Here is a 25,234-nt window from a genome sequence, read left to right on the forward strand (position 1 = left end):
GCGGGCAGAGGACAGGGAGGGCCCTTTCATCAGCTTCTCCATCAAGGCTGCGTTCACTAGCCTCGACTGGTGCAGCCCATGCGGTCTGAATAACCGTTATAATTATAGGGGCTGCGCATGCAGAGGGGACTCAGGCGACGTCGCCCTGGGTCAGATAATCACCACAGTAGTGGGTGGCATGGGCTGCGCCACTCCCATCCTTGGGCCAATCACCGTTTCAAGTGTCCCCGACATACATCAATCCTAGACGGAGTACTGTTATTAACCGAATTGAGGAAGTGAGCCCAGAGTGCTGAAATAAATTGTCCCAAATCGCACAGCAGGCCAGTGGGGAGCCCGAGTGGGAACCCAGGTGGTCTGGCGGCAGAATCCGCGCTCTGCAACGCCTCTCTGTTGTCTACTGAGATTCGGGCGGACGAGGAAACTTTCGCGCCGCGCCGCGCGCCCAGGAGTCGGGCAGGCGGCGCTGGGGCCCGGGACAGGGTGCGAACAGTCTGCCCTGAGATCCAGGAAGGCTCCCTAAAGCACGGGTCGGAGCCGGGCGCGGAGGACACATCTGCGGAAGGTGGAGGCGCATTCCTAGACGGGCAAGGCCACCCGTTGTGAAGGGCCAGGTGCAGAACCCTCCATCAGCCGCGGGCGGAGAAGGCTTAGCTCTGCCCTCCGGGAGGGGCTGGGCCTCGCACCCCACCCCGCCCGCAGCCGCAGAGAGCCCCGGGCGCCCCACTCGGCATGGAGCCCTGCGGTATCCGTGAGCGCACGGTCAGCTCTGCGCCCCTGGGGTCGAGTCGGGGAGGAGCTGCGGCCTCGATGCACTAGGTCCCTTCCCCCACCGTCCGCCGCCACCAGGCGACAGAGCGACGAGGGACCGCCCCCTGCCCCGCACCGCACTTTAAAGGCCAGCCCCGCGGCATTGGCGAGAGGCGCGGAGACCGGCGAGACGGAGGCCCGAGCCGGCGCCCAGACGGCCGGCCGGAGCAGCCCCATGGCGGGTAAGTGCCCTCGCCTCCCCTCCCGCGCCCCCGGTGAGGCGCCCCGGCCCCTCGGCCACCGGCTGCGGCGCTTTCCTCCGCCCCGCCGGCCCCCGCTAGGACCAGCCCCAGCGCACCTTGCCTCGGGCTCCTGGCGCGGCCGCTGGGATGCGGTGGAGAGCGAGGCCCCCTCCTCGCAGATACCTGAGGGTCAGGTGCTGGGGGTCTCGCCTTCTCCCTACCCCACCGGGTCCAGACCCCAGAGCCTGGAAGCCCCACGTCCGCACGTGAATCGAAGGGGACACTTTCCCTGCCTGGCCTGGGCACGGGCGCGTGGGACCCAGCGTCGAGCGCTCTTGGTGGACGCCGAGGGGAGCCTCCCAGGTCCCCGCACATGTGGAGGTGCAGGTGCCGGCAGCTGAGGGTCCATGTGTCTCCCTTTCTCACACCCGCTGCCCCACTCCTCCTGGTCCACACCCCCTCCGCGGCCTCCCACCGACCCCACTAAGTGTGCTCGCCTTGATAAGGGTTGAGGAAAGGAGCGGGTTTTAGAGAAAGTTAGGAGTTCAAGCACGAGTCCAGCCTCTCACGGGTTCCAGGACCCCAGAGGATAGGGCTCTGAGAGCATCTCAGGACATCAGCCCTTTCCCCACTTTCCTCAAGAGCATGGTGCCCACACCCAGCTCACCCTCAGGCCTGAACAGAAGCCTCGGGAAGATGGAGGTTCTGGGAAGAGGCTTAATTTCTACTCAGGAGCACAAGGAAATGGTTCCTTTTAGCCAGAATCCCAAGTCCAGGGCCAGCTGCTTTCCAAGGAAAACCAGAAGACTCCGTCCAGGGCCCTGGGACGCCAAGGGAAAGGCTTTTCTGCTGAGCCCCAGCAGAGCCTGCCAGCAGCACCCCTCCTGGAAGCAGACACAGGAAGCCTGCTTCTGAGTCCTCCCGGGGTCTAATCCAGGGGATGGGCTGCTGCCCAAATTCTGCCCCCAGCAGGCCAGTGGTGTGAAGGGGATGGCCTTTCCCCAGCCTCACAGTCCCCATGGTCGCTGCCCCCAGAGCACGTGGCCCTAGTGATTGGAGGCATTATTGGGGGGCTGCTGCTGCTGCTGCTGTTGATCGGGGTGAGCTGCTGGCTCTGGAAGAGACTTTGTGCCACGTCCACCTACGAGGAGCTGCCAGGGACCACAGCTGCCTCCAGCGTACAGGGGGACAAGCTCTCCCTGCCGCATGCCAGGACCCAGACAAGCAGGTGAGGCGGGATGTGGGGGTCACGCGAGCTCCTGGCCTTGCTCGGGGCCCTCCCTGCGAACTTTCCCCTGCAGTGGGTGGAGGAGGAAAGGTCTGTTTATGGAGCACCTCCTTTCTGCTGCCACCGTGCTGGGAGTCTTGCAAAGAAAACCCAGGATCCTCACCCAGCTAGGAGGCAGGCAATTTGGAAGCCTTTTTCCAGCTGAGAAAACTGAGGCTCAGAATAATGGGTCCAGAAAGCACAGCTAGGAAGTGGCAGCACAGGCATGCAGACCCAGGCAGGCTGACTCCAGAGGCTGTGCTCCTTGTCCAACTCACCACTACTGTGGGCAGACAGGTGTTGGCTCTGGCTGTGTGTGTGTGTGTGTGTGTGTGTGTGTGTCCTGCTGTGGTGTTCTTGCCTCCTCCTGTCTCCCCTGGCTTTTCCTTCTCCAGCTCCGGGCACTTAATCCTCTAGGCTGAGTGCTGTGAGGCCACACCATTTACTTGCCATGTACATGTCATCTCCCTGCCTCTGGACAGGCCACCTGGTATGCCATTCGTGGTTCCCCCTTCCGTCCAAGGCCGAGACTGGGTGCCCTTGCACCGCAGAGAGTGGGCTCAGGCCCCAAGGGACCTCTGCCCAGCCCCAGAGCTCCTGCCCCACACCACCGGCAGCAATCCTGGTGAGTGCACCCACCAGGGCCTGCCCAGGGGTCAGGGTCTGCTCAGGCCGGGGCAGACCCATCTGCTTTCATGGGCCTGCCTCCGGAATAGAGCCTGGGTGGGCCCGGGGATGCCAGAGTTACCCAGAGACTGCTCTTTCCAGGTACTTGGGTCTACCCAAGTCAGATATGGCCTCGTGTGCCGTTTTGGAGTTAGCCCTCACCACACCTCCATAGGGAGAGGGGTTATCACCCCATTGTGCACATTCATAAACTGAGGCTCTGAAGGTCAACCGTGCCTCGCCACAAGGTCACAGAGGCAGTAAGCAGCAGACCTGGGGTTGGAACCCTGGTGTTCCCAGCGCAGAACCTGTGCTGGGTCCTGCTCCAGGATGATGGGTTAGCCGATCCAGAGGGCAGAATGGTGGCAGCTGGGCACAGAGCTGTCTGCCCACCTCTTTGCTCCGAAGGCCTCCCAAGAGACCTTCCCAAGAACCACCTAGTAATCAGCTTGGCCCTCCTAATTTGAAGAGGGAGAGAAGAAGCAACACTTTATCACTGAGACATCCTCTGGACCCCATGGAAAGGGGCCAGGCCAGGTGCTGGGCACTGTGCCCCCAAGGCAGGCCCTGACCTCTGTGGATGGGGGCCGATCCCAGAAGCAGGGGTTGAATGAATGCTGTGGACTCTACCGGGGGCCCCAGGGAGAAGCAGGCCTGGGTGTGCGATGCTGTAGTGCTGAGAAGGCCTCCTGGAGGAGGTGCACGGGACAGAGACGTGTGTTCAGTCTTAAGAGGAAAGTGGGGCGGATGTGGTCACAAGGGGCCGTGAACTGCCTTGTCAAGGCTCAGTCAAGAGGGAGTGGGCCAGGAGCGGGGCAGTGAAGCCCAGAGCTTGCTGTCCCCCATGCCCTGCCTTCCTCTGGCCCACCGGACCTCCCAGCCCCTGTGTTACAGGAGACGCGTGCGTGGTGGGGACCATCAACCCAGAGCTGTACAAGTTCCCCGAGGACCAGAGTGAGAGCCACTTCCCTGAGGGCTGCCTGGGGCGGCTGTGGTTCTCCGTGGAATACCAACAGGAGGCCGAGCGGCTGCTGGTGGGCCTGATCAAGGTGCAGGGGCTGCGAGCCCCCTCAGAGACCTGCAGCCCCCTGGTGAAGCTGCATCTGCTCCCCGATGAGCGGCGCTTCCTCCAGTCCAGGGCCAAACGCAAAACCGCCAGCCCACAGTTTGATGAGCACTTTGTCTTCCAGGTACGGCCACCTCCGGAGCAGGCAGGAGCTGGTGCATCCTGGCTCCGGGGGAAGGAGCAGACAGTGTGCAGGAGAGCCCAGCCTGCCATGCTAGCCAGGGCCCCAGGACTCCAGGACCCCCTGGCCACAGGCTCTGCTTTACCTGCCTGCTGGGTCAAGGCCCACAAGAGCCCTGACAGCTGACGGCGGGGGCAGGGGAGAAGCTTGGGGCTCCTCCTGTCCCAGCTGCCTGCAGGAGAGAAAGAGAAAACACATTCTTGGAACAGCTACTGCATGCAGGCCCTGGCCCATGGGCTAGGAGCCCTGGAGCACTGGGGGGTTTCTGGCGAGGTTATTCAAAGAAGGCAGAGGGTGAGACCCTCCTGTCAGTGGCCAGCGCAGGACCCGAGAGCCACCCTGGGGCAGGTGGTGCCTTTGCCACACCATGGGCGGTCTGGCCCAGGGTCTGGAGGTAGAGAGACTGTCTGGGCACTGAGCCCAGCTCACAGTGGCCTGGGAGCCTCAGCAGGTGACGGGGGGCCCTTGTGGGACGCCAGCAATCAAGAGCTGTCGAGAGGCCTTGGACAAACATTTTTAAGAGCTGGGCAGCAGGCTGGCGGGCAGGGTAAGGAGAGGCCGGTCAGCATCTGGGAAGAGAGTGGTTGCTGAGGCCAGAGCTCCAATTCTTGCCCTCATCCAGGGCTCAGGGCTGAGAAGCCGGGTGGGGCCCAGCCCCCTGCCCTCTACTGGGGCCAAGGCTGTGATGCTCTTCTCGCAACATCAAGATCCAAGGCGTGCAGGCTGGCTGACCAGCACGGCCACACGGCATGCTCCCCCACTTACTGTTCTTGACTTACCACCTCCCTGTCCTGTCCCCGCCCCAACTTGACCCCGGCCTCTCAGAGTTTTGAGGGGAGAGAGGAAAGAGAAGGAGAAGAGAAGAAAATCACTGTTAATTCACCATTTGCCATAGATCAGATACTGAGATTGAGGTTTCACAACCCAGAGAGTAAGAACCACTATCGCATTTGACAGGGGAGGAGATAGGTCCCTGGGAGAGGAGGGTTGGGGGGCCCGAATCAGGCAGTAGAGACAAGCAGGGTCCCTGGGCCCCAGCTCGGGGCCGCTTCCACCTTTATGAGCTGGCAAGTCATTTGGAGGTCCTGCTAAACGGTAGATGCTGCTCACACGTTTGGGGGGGGGGTGGGCCCAAGGTCCTGCAGTTCTAAAGAGGTCTGGGGAGGGGGCCATGGATGCTGCTGGTCCTCGGACCACGCTCTGCATTTCAGGGCTCTGGCACATTCTCCCACCTCCCTGGGGTATTGGCCCCGCTGCTGAGAAGGGTCCCCTGAGGATGCCTGGGTTTGGGGTGTGCTGGTCCCTGGCTGAGACACGCATCACCAAAGCTCCTGTGTCCACAACAACCTGCCACACCATCCCATCCCCTGTCCGCACACTTGGCTCCACGCCAGACCCTCTTCTCCCCTAGGTGTCCAGCAGGAGCATCACCCAGAGGGTGTTGAGGTTCTCGGTGTACCACGTGGACAAACAGAAGAAGCACCAGCTCCTGGGCCAAGTGCTCTTCCCCCTGAAGAACGAGACCCTGCTCGGCGACTGCCGGCACGTCATCTGGAGGGACCTGGAGGCCGAGAGCCTGGAGGTAAAGGTCAGAGTCCCCAGACATAAGCCACCACTGGTCAGACTACCGTGGGCAGCCAGCAGGTGTGACCCAGCACCTGTTGGCCAGCGTCAGCCCTCAGCGTACTGCTTACCACTCTTGCAAGTGTGACCCAGGGTGCTGGGCCCGGGGGGAGCTGCTTGGGAGGAGGAGGGTGTGTGGAGCCACTCCTGGGCAGGGAAGGAGCATCCTGAAAAATTCATATTTGCATTCCCATCGAGATCAGACAGCTGTGAAAGGTGACACCCCAAATGGACCAGCCAAGGAAATTATTTACCCGTGTTCCCTTAACCTGCAAGAAGGATGCGGGCGGCTCGGATGGGCTTTGGAATCCCCCAGACCTGGGTTTGAATCTTCAGCTCTGGTCCTCACTACTGTGTGATCCTCAGCAGACCCCCTTCAACTTTCCAGACCTGTTTCCATCTATAAAGTGGCGGGTGGGCGTAAAGGAGGGAATGTGGGTGCCTTGTGGTAACCGTGCCCCACTGCGGGGAGGAGGGAGGAAGGCACTGTCGGGGGTCCGTGGCTCCTCCAGCACCTGCCCGAGTGACAGGCAGCTTTCCCCTTGGCCTCGCCAGCCTCCCTCGGAGTTTGGCGACCTCCAGTTCTGCCTCAGCTACAATGACCGCCTGAACCGCCTCACCGTGGTTGTGCTGCGAGCCAAGGGCCTCCAGCTCCAGGAGGATGCGAGTTGTCTCAGTAAGTTTTCCTCCTCAGGGCAGGCTCCACCTTGCGAGCTTGCCTGGGGCTGGAGTCTGACCCTCATCCCTGGCCATCTAGTTTCTGCTTGCATATGGCCGGTCATGGAGCGCTCACTACCTCCTGAGCCATGCCCCTTGTGGATGGTTGTGTGGGAAGGGCTTCTTTATGTTGAAGCCAAGGCTGCATCCCCTTGGCCTCCATCAAGACCCCTAAGACTGGCTTGCCCCACCTTTTCCTAAGGCAGCATCTTGGTTCCTTGAACTGTGCGGCCACCTCCACCCCTGCCCTTCTGTGAAAGGCTCCAGTCCCTCCAGGGCAAGGCCTTGTACCTCCCCGCCCCTAGGGAGGGCTGCCCCGCATGTGGAACGTGATGCTGGGCTAGGAGAAGGGGCATCCCAGGCCAGCAGGTGGCTATGGTGTCTGCTTCCTCCAGCATCCCGGAACCCAGGAGCTGGAGGAGCAGAAGCCCTGCTCTGCTCATCCCATGCATCCCGCCCACAGGGGGGCCCCCAGCACAGTGGTGGGTGTCTGCCAGCCGTGTGTCTCTGTGCCTGGGTCACTATAAGCAAGCTGGCACTCAGCCTTCCGCTGCGGATCCACACGTCATTTGAGCCCCACCCAAAAGAACTTGGCCCTCTGAAGGAGAAGGTGTTTAAGGGGCCCCAGGGCGCCTGAGCGCCCAGCAGGCCAGGCTCCCTGCCCCCGAAGGGAGGGATGGGTGTGTGGTGCTAGGCTCCAGGAAACAGGCGCCAGCCAAGCCATTGGTGCATTCAAGAGGCAGAGAGGAAGGAAGAGGAAGGGAGCCCAGCGTTCCCGGCTGTAAGGCAGGACGCTAATCAACTTCGCTTCCTCTCGGAACGCCCTCTGGCTGCAGCGGCTCTGAGTGATGGGGTCCCAGCGCCCAGTGTGGGCGTGTGCCCTCCCCGCCAGACCGCTCACAGGCTGGAGGCTGGGCCCCTGCCCGCCCCTCCCAGCCCGCGGTCTGCGCTGCCCCTCAGGTGTGTTTGTCAAAGTGTCCCTGATGAACCACAACAAGTTTGTCAAGTGCAGGAAGACTTCTGCTGTGCTGGGCTCCGCCAACCCCGTGTACAGCGAGACCTTCAGCTTCAAGGTCGACCCCGCTGAGCTGGACACGGCCAGCCTCAGCCTGACAGTGCTGCAGAACGCCGGAGGGGACAGTAAGGCTGCTCCCCCAGCCCCAGGTGGTTGGAGCCACGGGCAGAGGAGGGGCTGCTGAGCATCGAGTCCACTTGGCCCCAGGGAGGGAGCTGTATGGTTTCTGTTCTCCACCTAAGGAAACCAGCACTCAGAGAGGCAGAGATACTTGTCCGAGGACACAGAGCTTGCTAGTGAGGGAGCTGGGATTCACAGCCAGCTTTATTCCAGTTTGACTGTCCGTGGCACCCTAGAAAGCGGTTCAGGGCTGGCCTCTGCCACCCCCTCCTGGGCCAATCACCAGAGCGGTTGGGAGGCAGCATGGCTCTAGGTGACCTGAGGCCGTGGGTCGTTGTGTGCCCTGCCTGTCCTCGTGCTTCCTGGACAGGGCTTTGGGTCCTGGGTGAGGCTCAGGGTGGACACTGAGGTGGAGTTGTCCCAGCCAGCTCTCCCACACTGCCCCACACCCCAGGGCCCACTGTCACCGTCTGGGGAAGCAGAGCCATCTGGCCAGCTGGTCTCCTGGGCCAGCGCTTAAGACCCCTTCTCCACTGTGGCAGTTGGTGGGTGAGGATTATTGTTGAATGTTCCCGCTGGTGGAGAAGTGGGCTGACGGAAGACGGCTTCTTTGTAGAGGGGCCCCGTCCTCCCTCGGCTCTTCGATGGGAGGCAGGCCGATGATGGCCACCAGGAGGGTGAGGGGCAGAGTGGGGTCCCCTGAAGGGCAGGCCCTCCACTTGGGCTCCCTCTCCCACCATCTCCAGCTCCAGCGCACAGTCAGGACCTCTTTGTGGTCTGGCAGCTGATGCTTAAAGAAGGACAGGGCCAGCTACCTTCTTCAAAGGGAGGAGTGAGAGGGAGAGAGAGAGAGAAGGCGCTGGGATGCTGCTGAGGTGATGTGGCTCCTGTGCTCCCAAGAGTAACAATGTTTCCCCCCTGCAGAGAGCTGCGAGCTGGGCCGGGTGGTGGTGGGCCCCTACATGTACACCCGCGGCAAAGAGCTGGCGCACTGGGACGAGATGCTCGGCAAGCCCAGGGAGCTGGTGAAGCGCTGGCACGCACTTTGCCGCACCACTGAGCCCTGACTCAGGAGCCGGCTTTCCCCATGGTCATGCACAACAGCCACAGGCCTGGACGTTCATCCGGCGCCTCACTGGGCTGTGGGGCCAGCCCGAGCCAGGGGAACATGAGTGCTGATGTGCAGGGAAGAAGAGGGCACAGTGGAGCCCCAGCCCGGGGCAGCAGTGTGGCCGGTTACATTGCGCCAGCCTGGGAGACTCATTCATCCTTCTGTACCCATGGCGCTGCCTGAACATAGAATCCCGGCTCCCAGTCATCACAGTCCCATTTGGACCGGAATCTCAGGCCTTCGGAAGAAAGACTCTGTTTAGTGAAAGCACAGCCATGCGTGTTGGACGAAAGCGCAGGGCAGACTTGGGTTCCAGCATCTTGGGGAGCTGATGATGTGTTGATGCTAAACCTGCACTGCTTTTCAGCTGTGGTTTCTCTGCCTTCTGCCCAGCAGAGAAAACAAACTGCTCTGGGGGAGATGATGGGGGAGGGGGGATGCCCACAGTGCTCATTTCCACACTAAATAAGTTGGTCCACAATAAATAGCACAGTCTGAGAGCTGGGTTCGCGTGTAGGTGTCGAACAGTCCCGGCAGGCCTGGGCAGCACAGCGTGCCCACCGCTCAGGAGCGAAAGCTGCGAGGATGGAAACTCGCTGGCTTCAGGACCTGTGGGAGAATGCTGTGAGCAGCCCAGGTACCAAGTGGGGGACAGGTTCTGGGCATCTGCTCCTGTGCCAGGTGAGGAGGGCTCACCTGTGTTTAGGTCCCTCCCCGGGTGTATGTCCACTCCCACCCCACGTCATATCAAGTCTTGCCCGCGGCGCGTCCTCCCCAGAGACCACATCCTCACAGCCTGGTCTTACAGGTGCGCTGCTGCTGGTTCCTGTGGTCTCCCTGGTTAGCAGCATCCAGCCCCTGGGACTCTCACTTTGGGCAGGAAATGGTGAATGCACGTGGCCAAAGCATAACCCACGGGGCTGAGGGCTTTTCTGGACTAGCTCTCTAGCAATTCCACTAGGATTATTGTGTGTGGTAGGTGTCGGAGTAGAATTCATCGAGGTGGCAGTTGCCACAAATCGCCATCATCAGCTCCCCATGGAGCTGTACTCGAGGTAGTGAGCAGTCGTCATACTTGTCATCGTTACTTAACAGGGAGTTTGTATTTTCACTCTAATGCTGTTGCACTTGCAGAGTCAATACATCGTTATTGTATAACTAGAACAAAACCTTAAACCACTATCGTCTCTTTTTTTATGCAGCGAAGCAACTTCAGCAAGAGAAAGTAGCGAACGTTACGCTGGGTTTGTGCCTCTCTGCCTTCAAATTGTGTGTCGATCTCTGTCGATACACAAATTCAAGCTTTGCCCGGCTGTGGTCCACACAGACAGAATACCTTGTGTTTGCTTTTTCTCACTTATTTCACGTGCACATTTTCAACACAGTCCACACACCGGTAATTTCTTACACACATGTAATGGGAGTTCTCTGTATGTGTGCATAGCAGGCCACTAAAATGGAACTGTGTCCATTTCACCTGCAGTCCTGAGATAATAGGTGACAGCCATTCCCACGTTTCAAGGTGAGGTTCATGCTTATCAGTGGCCTTTCCAGGGCCACTTGGAAAAATTGGTAAGTATCCCCTTTGGAGGACAGAATAGACTAGTGTGTTCAACTCACAGCTGAAAAATCTCAATGGCAAGAGACTGGCAGTTTCTACGCTCTGGTGGAGAGGAAGACGAGGTTGCTGTATTGGACTGGCCCCAGTATTAGACAGGGGCAGGGCAGAAGATACGTGAGTGCTTCACGTGGACCAGAGAGAGCTGGCCTGGGTTGTCTCAATCCTGTCCACAAGGTGATCCTAGCAGAAAGAAGTTGTTTGCATTCCCGTAAAATGTTTCAGAAGCAGCTTGTCAATTTCTACACCAAAAAAATGCTAGAATTTGATTGGATTTTCATTGAGTGTATGGACCAGTTTGGGGGCCATTTAACGTCTTTAATCCATTAACATGGTATATCCTTCCATTTCTTTAAGTGTTTTTGCAAGTTTTCTTCAAACTGTTCTGTGGTTTTCAGGAAAGTCTTGCACATCTCTCATTAAATTTATTCTTAGGGGTTAATTTGTTGGTTTCTAAGTATGTACAGATTCTATTGATTTATGTATGTTGACTTTGAATCTAGCAAGTGACCTCACTAAAGTCGCTTAAATTGTAATAGTTTGTAGATTCTTCATATTTTCTTTGTATATAGTCACGACCTCTGCAAATGACAAGTTTTATTTCTTCCTTTCCAATCTTTACGCCTTCTTTATCTCTTGCCAAATTGCAGTGGCTGGGCAGCTGGGCAAGAAAAAGAAATAAAAGGCATCCAGATTGGAAAGGAAGAAGTAAAACTATATTTGCAGATGACATGGGTTTGTATATAGAAAATCCTAAGGAATCCACAAAAAACCATTAGACTATAATATAATAAGCTATCTATAAACTGTAATAAACTATAAGTTCAGCAAGGTTGCAGGATACAAGATTGATAGACAAATTGCATTGGTGAGGCCCTCCAGCAGAATGCTGACTGAAAGTAGTGATGTGGGCATCTGTGTCTTAATCTCAACCCTGGGGGGGAGGGGGAGAAGCTTTCAATATCCACTATTAAGTGTGATGTTTGCTATAGGACTTTTAATATACTTGTGATCACGTATTCTCAATTGGTTAACGTTTTTCATCACAGTGTTAAATTTTATCAAATACATTTCTGCATCTTTTGAGATAATCATTTTTCTCCTTTATTCTTTTAATATGATGAATTATGTTGGTTGATTTTTGGATGTCAAACCAAACTTACATTCTTATAATAGAAACCAGTGGTGTGTGTATGTGTATACACACATATATGATAATACTTGGACTTGTTTATTTAAAGTTTGGATTTATTTGCTATTACATTTTTTATTGCTTTTTAATATCTTTACATCTCAACATCATTTTTTTTGTTAGGACTTTACTTTTTTACAGCAGTTTTAGGTTCACAGCAAAATTGAGGGAAAGGTACAGAGATTTCCCATATACTCCCTGCCCCACACATGCACAACCTCCCCCATTATCAACATCCCCCACCAGAGTGGAACATTTGTCACAACTGGTGAACCTACACCAACACATCATTATCACCCAGAGTCCATGTTTACATTAGGGTTCACTCTTGGGGTTGTACATTCTGCGGGTGTGAACAAATGTATAATCACATGCTATTACATTTTTACGTATTTTTGCAGTTATGTTCATAAGAGATTTTTCTATAACTTTTTTATTGTAATGTCCTTGCACTTGAAAAGAATGTATATTCTGCAGCTGTTGTAAGCAGATGTATGTATTTCTTAGGTCAAGTTTTTAATCAATTGGTCAAATCATCTGTCTTTACTGATACGGGGGGATCTGTTTTTCTTTTCATGATTGAGAGACGTTGAAGTCTCCCACTAGGATTGTGGATTTGTTTACTTCTTTTGGTTTTGTCAATGTTTGTATATGTCCTATATGTTACCAGGCTCATGCCCATTTAAACTTGATATTTTTCTGGAAGGTTGAACCCTTCATCATTGTGAAATGGTGCTCTCCACCACTCATAATGGCATATTTTTTCCATATATTTTTTCAACTGTCTTCTGTTCTCATGTTATACGTCTTGAGCACAGTTTTTAGTTGTCTATCAACCTCTGTCTTACGTGTATTTTGTTCATTTACATTTAATGTAATTCACTGATAGCGTTGTATTCCTGTGTACTGTCTCACTGTTTCCATTTGTCCTGCATATTTTGTTTCTTTTTCTTTCTTTCTTGCCTTCTTTTGGATTCAGTCTGTTTTTTTCCATTCCATCTCTCCCCACCCATTCATTGCCATTCAGTCTATTATTCCTTTAGCAGTTCCCCTGGAGATTACAGCTTTTATCTATTATGTCTAATAGTCTAATACAAATTTTACTTTTTATCACTCTCCAGACAATTTTAGAATACTCGATCTCTACCTGCATTCTGGGTTTTTTTGTGTTATTGATATGATTGATTTTAATTCCACCTATTTTTTACACCTAACAAGACATTACTATTATTGCTATGTTCAGTCAATATTCATTTATATTCACCTACAGGATTAATCTTTCTTTCGCTCTTTATTCTTTTCTGCACTTTTGTGATTCTACCTGAGATAATATTCTTTCTACCAGAAGAACTCTCTCTAGTATTTCCTTTAGTGCAGATCTGGCAGCCAATTTTCTCAGTTTTTGAATAGAAATATCTATTTCAAACTCATTTTTAAAGGATATTTTCGTGTAAGTTGAATTTTAGATTGACGTTTTCTTTTCTTTCAGCAGTTTAAAAATGGTATTCATTGTCTTCTCAATTCCATGGTTTCTGGTGACAAGTGAGTTATCAGTGCTATTGTTTCTCCTTTGAAAGTGATGTGTTCCCCCTCTTGGCTGCTTTTCATATTTTCTTTTTGTCTTTGGTTTTCCCCAGCTTGAGTATGGTATGCCTAGATGCAGTTTTCTTTTTATTTATCCTGCTTGGGGGTCATAAAGCTTCATCAGTTTTGGAAAATTCTCAGCCTACATTTCTTCAAATATGGTTTCTACCCCTTTCTTCCTCTCCTCTTCTTCTGCGACTCCAGTTACACAGGTTAGATCTTTCCACCATTTCCCACAAGACTCTTAAGTTCTTGGCTGTTTTTCCATACTCTTTATGTCCTCCTTCAGCTTAGAGTTTTTATAATGCCCTCTTAAAGTTCAATCCATCTTTCTTCTGCTAAGACTAATTGTAGTTAACCTATATGCTGAGTCCTTAATTTCAATTACTGCATTTTTCAGTTCTAAATTTTCATTTGATACCTTGTTATAGATTCCAGTTCTCTGATGAAAGCCTATTTGTCAATCACGCCAATATCTGGGTCATTAGTAGGTCAGTCTTATTGTGTATATGTTTTCCCCCTTGGTCCTGTTTCTTGGGATGCTTGATCATTTATTGTCAAATGCTGACCATTAGGATAAATTATAGTGACCCCAGGAGACATTATTCCCCCAGAGAGGATTTGCTAGATCCTCTGGTAGACAGAGTGGGGAGAGGTCACCTTAATCCAGTCTGGGGCTGAGCTGACTAGAGTCTGGGTTGCTGTGTCTGTGGGGCTCCCTCTCCACCTCTGGTGTGCCACCATTTCTACAGTGTGGTCTTCCAAGGATCCCGAATGAGAACCAGGTGTGTTTACTAGGCTTCTTTGCCTCGGTGGGTCCTGAACTTCTCATTTCTTTAGTGTCGTGACATTGCCAAAAAACAAAACAAAAACTCTGCTGTGTTTCATAGGCTTTCTGCATAACTTAATAATTCACAGCTTCATAATTCAGCAAATGCTTCAAGGGGAAAACCCTTAAGTGTCAGAATTACTTTTCTGTGTCTTCCTTCTACCCAACATCTTGGCCCCTCCAGTGTCAGCTGCCTTGGCAACCCCAATAGCCAATTTCTTGCCTGTCCAACTCCAGAGACTCTGCTCCATTTTCTGCCTCTTAGCCGTCGTGCTTTGCCCAAGAGCTCAGTCTCCTAACTAGAATCAGCACATTTCCTGAACGGAAACGTGGTTCACAGAACGTCAGCTCACCTTGTGTTTTCCTCCTTCTGAGTTCACGGCTCGTCAAATGCTTGTCAACTTGGCAGCTCTCTGATAACTTAAAAAGAGGTTTGGTTTTCTGTACTTTATCCAGCTTTTCTAGTCGTTCTCAGCATGAACATTGGTCTGCCTCAAGCAGAAAAATAATTATTTCCTCAGAATTCTTTTCCCAGAAAAAGAATTCCCAGCAAAGAGTGATTTTTATATAAGGAATTTGATTACAACTATTGGGGAAGCTGATGAAGTCAAAAGGAGAAAAGTTGCTTGTATCAGTTAGCTATTTTTGCAGGAATGATGTATAACAAACATTCACAACACCTCAGTGCTGTGCTAAAACGACATTTATTTCTCATACATCTATGGGTCAGCCGAGGGTGGCCCCCTCTAGGATGGGCAGCTCACTTTCAAGCTGTGGGTCTGGCTGGGCTCAGGTCCTCATCCAGGTCTAAACATGTTGGTTCATTCTGAGCACAGGCTGAGGGGCAGCAGCTACCCAGGGAAAGCTGTTTTCATGGTGAAAGCAGAAGGGCAAACACATTTCTACCCTCTGCTTGTGTTATGTCACCTAACATCTCACTGGCCAGAGCAAGTTGCATGGCCAAGTTCAAAATCAAGAAGCAGGGAGGTAAACTATGCTTTTTTGTGAGAGGAACTGCAAAGCTACATGGCAATGGACGTAGCTACAGAGAGAGGTGAAGAAGTCAGGCAATAATTCATTGCTCCATATTGATGTTCCCTTGAAGTGGGGAACTCCAGGGGTGTGTGCTTGGCTGTGTGGGTGCGGTCACTGAGAAGGAGACCTCACTGCTGTGTGGCTGCTGAGCCTCAGATCCCCTGCTGCCAATTTGTCATCCCATAGTGATGATTGCCTGCAGTTTGCACAGCCATTTGCCAATTATGTTGTTTCTGATTTTGCACTGTGGAATTCCTTGCCCAAATTACTGCAAGAGCCTCGGGCATCCTGCTGTCATAAGTGTCAGAGTCAAAGGAAGAAAAGGATGATTTTTACCTTTTTTCTGCTTTCTAGTCTCACCTGGAATAGTGTCTGGGAAATATAATTTCCAGACTTCCCTTTCCAGAAAACGTAATAAAGACCTTTGAAGAGGAGGGGACGGTGCAGCATGCCAGTGCACATTTGGACACACCTGGGTCATGGGAACCGTAGGAATGAGATCCTCAGAGCATGGGGGCTCTGGAAGACCCCCCAGGAGCCCTGCAGCTCATGACTGTACGAGTCCCCGAGAACCTCTCCCGCCCCTTAGGGGGCCTCCTTCCTGGACTCTCTCTGCGCCTGCTAGGATGATCCGAAACCCCTGTTAGCAAGTCAGGGAAGTAGGAATGGAAGCACAAAATGGAGAAATGGCAGTGTGTGTGCCACATGCCCATTTCCTGTTGCATCCTGATACAGGCGTGAGCCAGGGTAAGGGAAGGAGTGAAGGGGCAGCTTAAACTTCAAATGAAGTTGGAAGTTTAGATGATCATGCGAGTTGGACATCTCAAGTGCTGAACACAGCCTGCATCTGTAACTAAAAGTTACAGGAAAAATTTAGTGTTACCTAAGAGTGATCAAAAAAATCGTGGGACTTGCCCTAGATTTTATCCAAAGGGCAGGGAGAAGCTACCTGCTGAGCAGGTTTGAACGGGTCACTGAAAAAAAAGGATGAAGTAGTTTGCTGATTACATTCCACCAGCCTGGCTCTTTCAACATAATGGATGTATTTCTTAATTGAATTTAGTGTGCGCTTATGAAGACTGAATGTAATATCTGCCTATGATGGGTTTTTTCCCCTAATTTTTAAGTATGGAATTATTTGTCCTCCCCACTTTTAGCTTTATTTCAAGAGGTATGTTTCTTAAAGTGGAATGGCTGTCAAGCAGGGAGAAAGGAACTAGCTCTTGGGGACCAGACTGGAACTGCTCATACAGCTGCTTGTTAAATCTGCACAGCCACCCAGGAGGACCTTCCCCACGTTTAGAAATGGGGAATGTGAGCGTCGGGGAGGGGGTCCCATTTCTCAGGATTTGAATCCGATTCCAGATGTGCCAAAATGGTATCATCGTTACATATTGCCAGAGAGACCTCAAAATAGAAATGACATGTAGTACGTCACACTCCCAGCCTGGGATCTGTTGAAGGACCTTGACGTGCCCAGGACATAAAGCCCTTGTGTTTGTGCATCTTTAGTTGCTAGTGAAGCTGTGCATTTCTCCAAGTTTCCCTCCTGTCTCTGTTCCTCCCTTCTTCCTTCCCTCCCACCTCTTTCTTTCCTTTCTCCCTTCCTTCACTTCTTCCTGTCTGTGTCAATTATCTGTTCATCTTCACTGACGAGGAATCATAATCCAGCAAGTGGCCAGATTTGATTCCTGCTAGCCCTTTGTTTTTGAAAATATTCTTTCATCAGTTTGCTGACTGACAAACCTGACAAGACAAACTTCCCAGAGGTGGACGATCCGAGGGAGTCGGGGCACTGGGGCAGACCCGACCGAGGCCTGGAGCGCGTGGTCTCCATGTCAGGAGGGCCGTGGGAAAATGATTGACAGGCCGGGCCGGGCTGCGCCGCGGGACCGCGCGCCCAGGATGAGTGGCCGGGGCAGAGCGCCACCCGGTGTCCTCGCGCCCACATCGTGGCTGATTGTGCAGCTGCTGGAACCAGACACACTGCGCCCGCCTCCCGCAATATGTCTGCAGCGCCCTCTACCGCGTAGGAAGGATGCTGGAGGAATTCGTCTGCACAGCACTCATTGAAGGGCGAGTTTGGAGTTGCCGGGAAATTGATCCCTGTAAATCAGCCTTCCCAGAATCTTCCCTTGCACCCGCTCCCAGACACTACCTCTCCCTTCCCACCAAAATAACCCCTAACTTGATTTTTATGGCCATCACTTCTTTGCTTTTACCTAACCACGCAGCCTTATAAGTTTTGGGGATTTGTATTTAAGTTTCCGTCGGGAATCAGAAAGCAAGCATTCTTGCATGTTTGGCTTCCTTCTCTCCACATTACATTTTGAGATCTTTATACATTTTGGGGGGCATGAGACTAGGAGTGGAGTTTGCATATCTTCCAATTTAGTAGATAAAGCCAAACTGTTCTCGGAAGTCGATAGACCAATCCACATTCTCACCAGCAGTGTATGAGAGTTCCCGTTGCTCTCCGTCCTTGTCAGCCCCTGGCATTGTCAGTCTTTTCATTTTAGCCCTTCTTTTCAGTCTGTCAAGGTATCTCATGGTGGACGTCATTTGTACTCCTCTGATGACTGACGAGGTTGAACGTGTTTTATATGTGAATTGGTCAGTCCTCCTTCGTGAATTGCTTGCTCATGGATCTGACCCATTTTACTGTTAAGTTATTTGTGGGTATCATTGATCTGTGGGAATTCATTTCTATTAGATGTATTGCACGTGTTTCTCCCATTCCATTTCTTTTAATTACTAATAGATTCTTGGTTTATTTCTTCCCATTTTATGGCTTTCGTTTGATAAACAGGAGTTGGAATGTTAGTGTAGTCAAATGAAGCAATCTTTTATATTACTGCTTTTTATGTCCTGTTTTTAAGAAGTCTTTCCATACCTTGAACTCATGAAGATATTCTCCTATGCTATTTTCAAGAAGCTTTATTATTTTGCCACCCACATTTAGATATGGAGTCTGCTTGAAATAGATGCTTGTATATGTTATGACGTTGGGTTCAAGTGTCTTTCTTTTTTCCCATAATGATATCCACTTATCCCAGCACCACTTATTGAAAAGACACTCCTCTCCCTCACCGGTCTGCTGCACCACCCAGTTAGTAAGTCAAGCATCCGTACGTGTTTGGGTCCGTTTCAGGGCTCCTTCTGTTACATTGGCGAGTCTGCCTATCTCTATACTGATATCACCATGTCTCAGTAACTGATTTGGGATGTCGATATCTGCCCGGTAGGTCCTCGATCTGGTTCTTCTTCTTCAAGAGTGTCTGAGCTATTTGGGCACTTTGCATTTCCATATAAATTTTAGAATCAGTCACTAAGTCCCTCCCACCTCCCAAAGAGGTGTGATCTGAGGGGGATTGCCTTGAGTTTATAAGTCAATTCCAGGGAGAACTGACATCTTTAAGATGCTGAGTCCTCCAATCGCTGGACGTGGCATGTACTTCCATTTATGAAGCTCCTCTCTAATTTCTCTAAATAATGTCATAGTGTACATGTAGTGGTTTTTACATCTTTCATTAAGTTTTCCCCCAGACACTTGATTTTCTTATACTGTTGTAAATTGAACTGTTTTTAAACTTTTTGCCTTCTAACTCTTGCTGGTATGCCTAAATAAAGTTGCTTTTCCCATCTTAACCTTGTGTCCAGCAATCAGGCTAAACTCGCTAATTCTAATAATTTATCTCTAGATTCTTTTGAGTTTTCAATATACATAATCATAGTTTTATATCTTCATTCCAATACTTATAGTTTTTATTTCAATTTTTTGCTTTATTACTCTGGCTAGGAACACCAGAAAAGTATTGAGTATGAGCGATGACAGTGGATATCCTTGTCTGATTGCTCTTAGAAATTTTTGCACATTTCATCATTAAGTAAAATGATTACTTTAATTGTTAGCTCCTTAGGATAAACACTGTTAAAATTTGTTGACCACTTTCCATTAAGGTATGTTTTTACAAAAATGAAATATTTTACATATTGTTTCCTAATATGATTTTTCACTAAATATCCTGTAAACACCAAAACTATGTTTTTGATTTTTATTATTGTTTTGCTTACCTTATTTTTTGTTTCAACTTTAAAAAACCATATCCTGTTTATTCTTTTTTTTAACAGCTTTATTGAGATATAATTCACATACCATACAATTCACCCATTTAAAGGGTGCAATTCAATGGTTTTTAGAATATTCACATTCCTTTTTATTCTTCTCAATTAAGTTTTAAATCCATTTATCAACTTCTACATGTCACCCTTCAGGGACTTTGGTTAATATTGGATTAGCTGTGTATCAGATCTTTCCCACCAGCAGGAGCACGTTCAGTGTTTCATTGATTCTCATCTCCTTTTATTTCCCTCATGGTTTTTAAATCATTTCCTTTGAGTAAATAAAGCTTCTAATGCTTTGGTTGTATCTGTACGCATGATTATTTTTATTATATTTAGAGCTGTATATTATTGGTATGTAGTAATATATTACTACATTTTAAATTTAGGTTATATTTAATTAATTTAGGTTATAAGTGATTAATGTATTACCAATTTTTTTGGTTTATTTCCTGGGATTATTTTTCTGAGCATATATTCTAGTCATTCAAAATAGGGACATTTTAACTTATTTAAAACTTTTTGTTACAACTACCTATTTCTTTTTATTCTCAAATCATATGGCCGGCATTTCTAATGCTGAACAGACACTTCAAAAATATTAATAATACACACGTCTGACTTTTATCTAGAACATACATATGATGAGTAAAAAAGACAAACAACCCAATAAAATAAGTGTGCAAATAACTCAGGCAAATACTTCACAAGTGAAGCTGTGTAGATGGCAAATAAGCCCAGGAAAAGTTGCTCCGTATCATCAGTCTTCAGAGAAGGGCAAACTAAAACTACGAGTGCCACTGCACGCCCAGTAGAACGGCTAAGACGAAAAGGATTGACACCATCAAATGCTGACAAGGATGTAGAACTTCTGCAAGTGTCATACACGGCTTGTGAGTCTGTTGTACACAACTTTGGAGCACTGTTTTGCAGTTTCTTATAAAGTTAAATATACGCTTATCCTATAAACCAGCAATTGCAATCCTAGGTATTTATCACCCCCTCCAAAATGACAACATAGGTCCACAACAAGACTTGTAAAAAGATGTCTACAGCAGCTACTCATAATAGCCCAAAACTGGCAACGACCCAAATGACCTTCCATAGGAAAATAGATAATGGAATATATTCATAGATTGGCATATTACTCAGCAATAAAAAGAATGAACTACTGAGTCACATAAAAAGGAAGATGAATCTCAAAAACATTGTTTTGTGAAAAAACCAGGTCATAAAGGAATATCAACTATGTGATTTCATTTATATGAAGTTCAAGAACAGATAAAACTAATCTATAGTGAGAGAGGTCAGAACAGTGGTTGCCTGTCATGGGTGGGGATTGACTGAAAGTGGAGATGAAGGAAATTTCTAGAGCAATGGAAATGTTCCAAATCTTGATTCCAGTATTGGTTATGTGAATGTATATATTTGTCAAAACTCGGCAAATTGTACATTTAAGACTTGTGCATTTTACTGTATATAAATATTAACTCAGTTTAATTCCAGGAAAAACAATCTGATTGGCCCACCTTGAGCCAGGCATCCTACTCCTTGAGTCATCAGCTTTGCCAAGGGATCAAACCAAACAGTATAGACGTGACCCAGAGAAGAGGTGTCTTTGTGTGCTTGGCTGCCCCTCCATGAAGAAGCTGCATCTACTATGTGGTGTTAGTTTGTGTGATCAAAACCATATTACCTTCTTCTATATTTGGGAAGTGATCTTTTTAGTACAGGGAATGTGTATTCTTTAAAAATTAGGGAAATTTTCCTAGTAATTCCATCAGATAAAAATAATAAAGGAGAAAGTAAAAGCAGGCCCTAAGTCCCCACCCAGGGTCACCACGATACCATTTTCGTCAGGTTCTTCCAGAAAGTATGACCACATGTTACATAAATTGAATTGTACTGTATACATTATGCAAATAAGGAGAATTCCTTAGCTTGTCTAATGTCTGATCGTGCAGAGAATTTGTTGACCTGCGACCTGCGATGAGCATGGAGTGAAATGAATGAGAGAGAGACGTCAGGATGGAGAGAGGAGGTGCTATTTGGAGGGAGTTGAGGGGTGGAAGAGACGGGGCAGGAGTTTGCTCTCCCATGACAGGACACTGTGCCTATACTGTATAAGAAAGCTAAGCCCTCGGAAGAACTCTCGAATGCACTCCAGAAGGACGGGTGTTGGATGCCAGCTACACGGAAGGCATCCGTGGTGAGAAGGGGCTAGAAAAGCAGAGACCATCAGAGGAGAGGACCGTAGTGGGGCTGCTTTGTAAAGAGACTCTTGCCCCCCTTTCCTCTGTGCCCCAACTCCCTGGCGGGGCTGGGCCTCAGGGGCTTGGGGAGGGAGTGGGAGAAGTTGCAGTGCCAATTCCCGCCCTCCTTCCAGCTCCGAGAAGCTGGAGTGGGAGAAAAGAAGAGATGAAGCTCCCTCCTCCTCCTCCCTTGGAAGCAGAGAGGTCACCTTAGCAAATATGTTCCTTAAGTGACTGGAATCGACTTCTCAGTAACCAACCAGGCTCAAGACCTCCAAAGACACAATGACAATGAACCAGAAACCCCGTTCCCTGTGATGTATTTCTCCCCCATTGACATTAAAACAGGGGCTAAACTCCCAGGAAAAAAGAACTCTTTCTTCTCGTTGCTCTGCTTCCTGGCCTATATTCCACCATCCAGAATTCCTCCAGGACACAAATTTATCATTTAAAATGAAAGATATAGGGGTGGGTAGTTTTTCTGTTTCATTCTATATTGTTTTGAGAAATTACAGATATTTTCTTATAAGAAAGCCATACGACAGCCATGGTCAACTATTTAGGTTATGCTGAACCTCAAGTAATGTAAGACTAGTCTTAAATGACTTATGGCGTCTGAGTAGTTTAGGCGAATTCTGGGGAGGATGATAATTTATGATCACTGTAAAAAAGCTACCCTATCAAAATTCTGTAGATTTATCTACTCTTTTGCACCTCAGCATATGGACTAAAAGCCCTATTCTGATCTGCTTCAAACCCCAGGAATGTGAACTGTAGAAAGTGGAGGTTATAGTAAACTTTTCATTCAATTTCCAGATTCCTTTTAAACCATAACAAACCACATTTCAAAGCCTGAATTACGGTGGGAAATCAAATATTGGGGACACAACAGAACTTGTCTATGGTTTTCCCACACTCTGGTGTTATTCTATGCTGAAAAATCGGTCTGGCATCTCAGCAATGTCATTGGCATCCGCTAAAATATGTAGTTGAGTGCCGTGCACAAATCAGTATTTGTTTTCATGTACCAAATGGAACCTATCGATAAAAATGCCATTGCTTTGTGAGTTAAGATTTCTTCAGAGATGTATTGTCCTTGTTTCAGTGTGTTCTGTCTCTCTTATGCATTCTAGCGGTTTTTCACTTTTTTCAGCCCCATTTGAGATGTCCCATTTTCCCAAATATGCTATGCTATTTTATGCCCGTCACTCTCTTTTTGCGGTGACTTTAAAGATACTCATATTTAAAGATACAGGTTAAATATTTATGAAGCCATATATATGAAGCCTTCTTGCATCTTCCACTGCAACAGACACCTTCACGTCTGAATAGAACTCTCCTTCCAGGAAGGAAGGGCTACTTTCATCCTGTGTGGTTCTAGCTTTTTCAATCCCACTGTCCCACCCACCCCTGGGGGTGGGCTGATAACCTAAGCAGATTCAGTCACAGTTCTTCCATGAAATGTTTTATATGGACAGTAGCAAAGAGAGAGTCTCTTTCTGTACAGAAGAAAGTTTGGGCTTCCTACATCATCTCTTCTCCAGGTGGGTAGTTGGGAAAGACAGGAAGGAGAGAGAAAAGAGGGGAAGATGAAGGAAGGCAAGAACAGGAGAGGGATAAAAGGAACACAGGAAGAGGCAGAGAACAAGGCAAGGAGAGAAACCAGGGGAGCAAGGGAAGGGGACAAGCATTAGGAAGTTGGGATAACCAGGTGACACAATTTAAGCCAATGGATTCAACTGTGCTTTAAGCTAGTACTCCCCTCAGTTACATGAGCCAATATCTTTTCCTTTTTTGCTCAGGCTAGTGTGAGTTGGGTTTTCATCACTTGCAACCGAGAGTCCTAGTAAACTATCTTATTACCTCTTTTGCCTTTTCCACACAGATGTAATTCCAGCACTGATATTATTTTGCTTAAAAATGTCTTCACCAGCTGGCCTTGGAACGCACTCCGGGCAGCCCTTCCTATTCGTCTTTGTCTTCCCAGTGCCTGGGCGTGTGGACTCAGCGCGCGTCTGCAGGGTGGATCATGTGTCCAATTTCGCCATCCCACTTGAGGATCGGAACCCTCCCCCCCCAAAACAAACAGATGTAAAAGGAAATTTAGCACCAAAATTACACATTTGGGAAAGCTAAGTCAGTATCAAGGGCCAGTGATTCTCTAAGATGGGAGAGCTGTCCTTCTCAGCTGAACCATCAGGAGACGAAGACAGAGGTTTACGGACCGCTGAATTGGTGACACGCTGAGTATTATGAAATACTACCTAACTGAGCATCATGACAACATGCGGAGTAGGTTAAATATACTCACCTGTACATCTCTGGTAAGGGATACACCCATGAGCTACAGCTCCCCAGATTCCAATTAAATAGATGATAATTTCTAGGGCTAAGTCAGATCCCTCCAGACAGGGGGAAATCATTTTCAGCCTAAATCATATTTACATTTCCTTGGAAATATGTGTTAACCTATGAAATATATACCACAGGCTGTGAAGAAATATTGGTGTGACCCGGTGTTCTTTGTCTCACTTGAAATGGCTTAAAGATTTCTTCCCAATAGCATGTGAAGAGGCATCTATTGCAGGGGATTATGTTTCGGTTGATAAAGATCAGGTTGATAGGCCACATCTTGCGGACAAAGTGGGGAAGGGCAAATGTAAGAGAATAGTTCTCTTGGTGGGCTTATCCTGATGGGTAGATTTTGTATCAGAATCCCAGCTTTGCTCCTCCCATGGTTGTCGTTGAAAGAACATGGGTTAGAAGACATCAGCCCCAGACTCGAGCTTCATCGCCCTTAGATGAACTATCCAGGGCGGCCAACTGTTTTGTTTGAATTCCAGTATCTCTAGCTAGAAAATGGGGACAAGTCTTTCTCTACTTGTCTTACTAGGTGCCAGACAGAACCTTGGTGATCATTGGCCCTAGTCCCCTTTTCTCCCCCATGAATTAAGGCACCAAGCAGAGCACTTGCTCCTATTCTTTTGTCAAAGATCCCTCTGAGGATTGGTTGAAAGCCACAAACCCTTCTCACGGGAAAATGTACTCTCGTGGGTGTGCATGCGCTCACACACATTTCTGCATATTGTTTTTGGAAGAATCACAAAAGTCCTGAGGTTCATTTTCAGAGAAGCCAAGTTAAAAAAAAAAACAAAATTAAATCAGAGAAAACAGTTTCAATGAACCAAAAGAATTTTTAAAAACACAAAGTAAAATAAACTTGTTCGTTTCATCATGAATTTAGCTATCTTCAAGCAATACTATTCATCTCTTTACACTCAGCATACTCCAGACTTACCAGGTCAATTACGACCCACACTCGTCACTCGCGACTACACTCTACACAAGCGTCTACAGCCACGAGAGAACGAACGGCCGAACGTCTGTTGGTAAGCAACTTCAGTGAGGCACGGAAGCCCGAGACACGAATGAACAATGTGCCTCTCTTGCTCCCTTTATAAAATGAGTGGAAGCGTGATCTTGTTTCCTTCATTTTCAAAGCTTCTTTGTAGACAGACATGCTTGTCTTGAACATGTCTAAATGTGGGCTTATGTGAACTAATCCAATATGGTGCAGAATTATAAGCAAGGTCATTCCACGTGGATGGTTTAGTGAAGCAGGAATATGGGAAAGCTGAGAGCTTGTGAGCACAGCAGAAACGCCATTCCTGAGGGAATGTCTCATGTCTGTGTCCCCAGGACTCACAGTGTCGCCTGGAGTGTGGCTGAGACGAAACAGGGCCCCTTTGATTCCTAGGGACCTGCTGTGGGCTGCCTGTGTGGCTAGATCATTTCTCTAGAAGCAAGAACGGAAGAGATGAAAGCAACAAAAAACCTCACAGAA

The 25,234-nt window shown here is 49.1% G+C and overlaps 1 protein-coding gene across 11 annotated transcripts; it reads left to right on the forward strand.

The window, feature by feature from the left end:
* The first annotated feature begins 858 nt into the window (after positions 1–858).
* LOC106831374 (synaptotagmin-15) lies at positions 859–9,938 on the forward strand. 11 transcript variants are annotated; one of them, XM_014841520.3, is made up of 8 exons: positions 859–992; positions 2,028–2,220; positions 2,742–2,884; positions 3,820–4,115; positions 5,584–5,754; positions 6,351–6,471; positions 7,473–7,652; positions 8,572–9,938. In XM_014841520.3, the coding sequence occupies exons 1-8, from the start codon at positions 986–988 to the stop codon at positions 8,712–8,714; spliced, it is 1,254 nt and encodes a 417-aa protein (XP_014697006.2). In that variant the 5' UTR covers positions 859–985; the 3' UTR covers positions 8,715–9,938. The 11 variants fall into 11 exon arrangements, 9 of the variants coding, with proteins under 9 accessions (XP_014697006.2, XP_044615700.1, XP_070349674.1 ...); XM_044759765.2 differs by having other exon boundaries at positions 5,584–5,760; positions 8,572–9,931; XM_070493548.1 differs by having other exon boundaries at positions 861–992; positions 1,962–2,220; positions 3,806–4,115; positions 5,584–5,760; positions 8,572–9,931.
* The last annotated feature ends 15,296 nt before the right edge of the window (positions 9,939–25,234 follow it).

The sequence above is a fragment of the Equus asinus genome, chromosome 2 (assembly GCF_041296235.1).
Source record: "Equus asinus isolate D_3611 breed Donkey chromosome 2, EquAss-T2T_v2, whole genome shotgun sequence".
Lineage (NCBI taxonomy): Eukaryota > Metazoa > Chordata > Mammalia > Perissodactyla > Equidae > Equus > Equus asinus.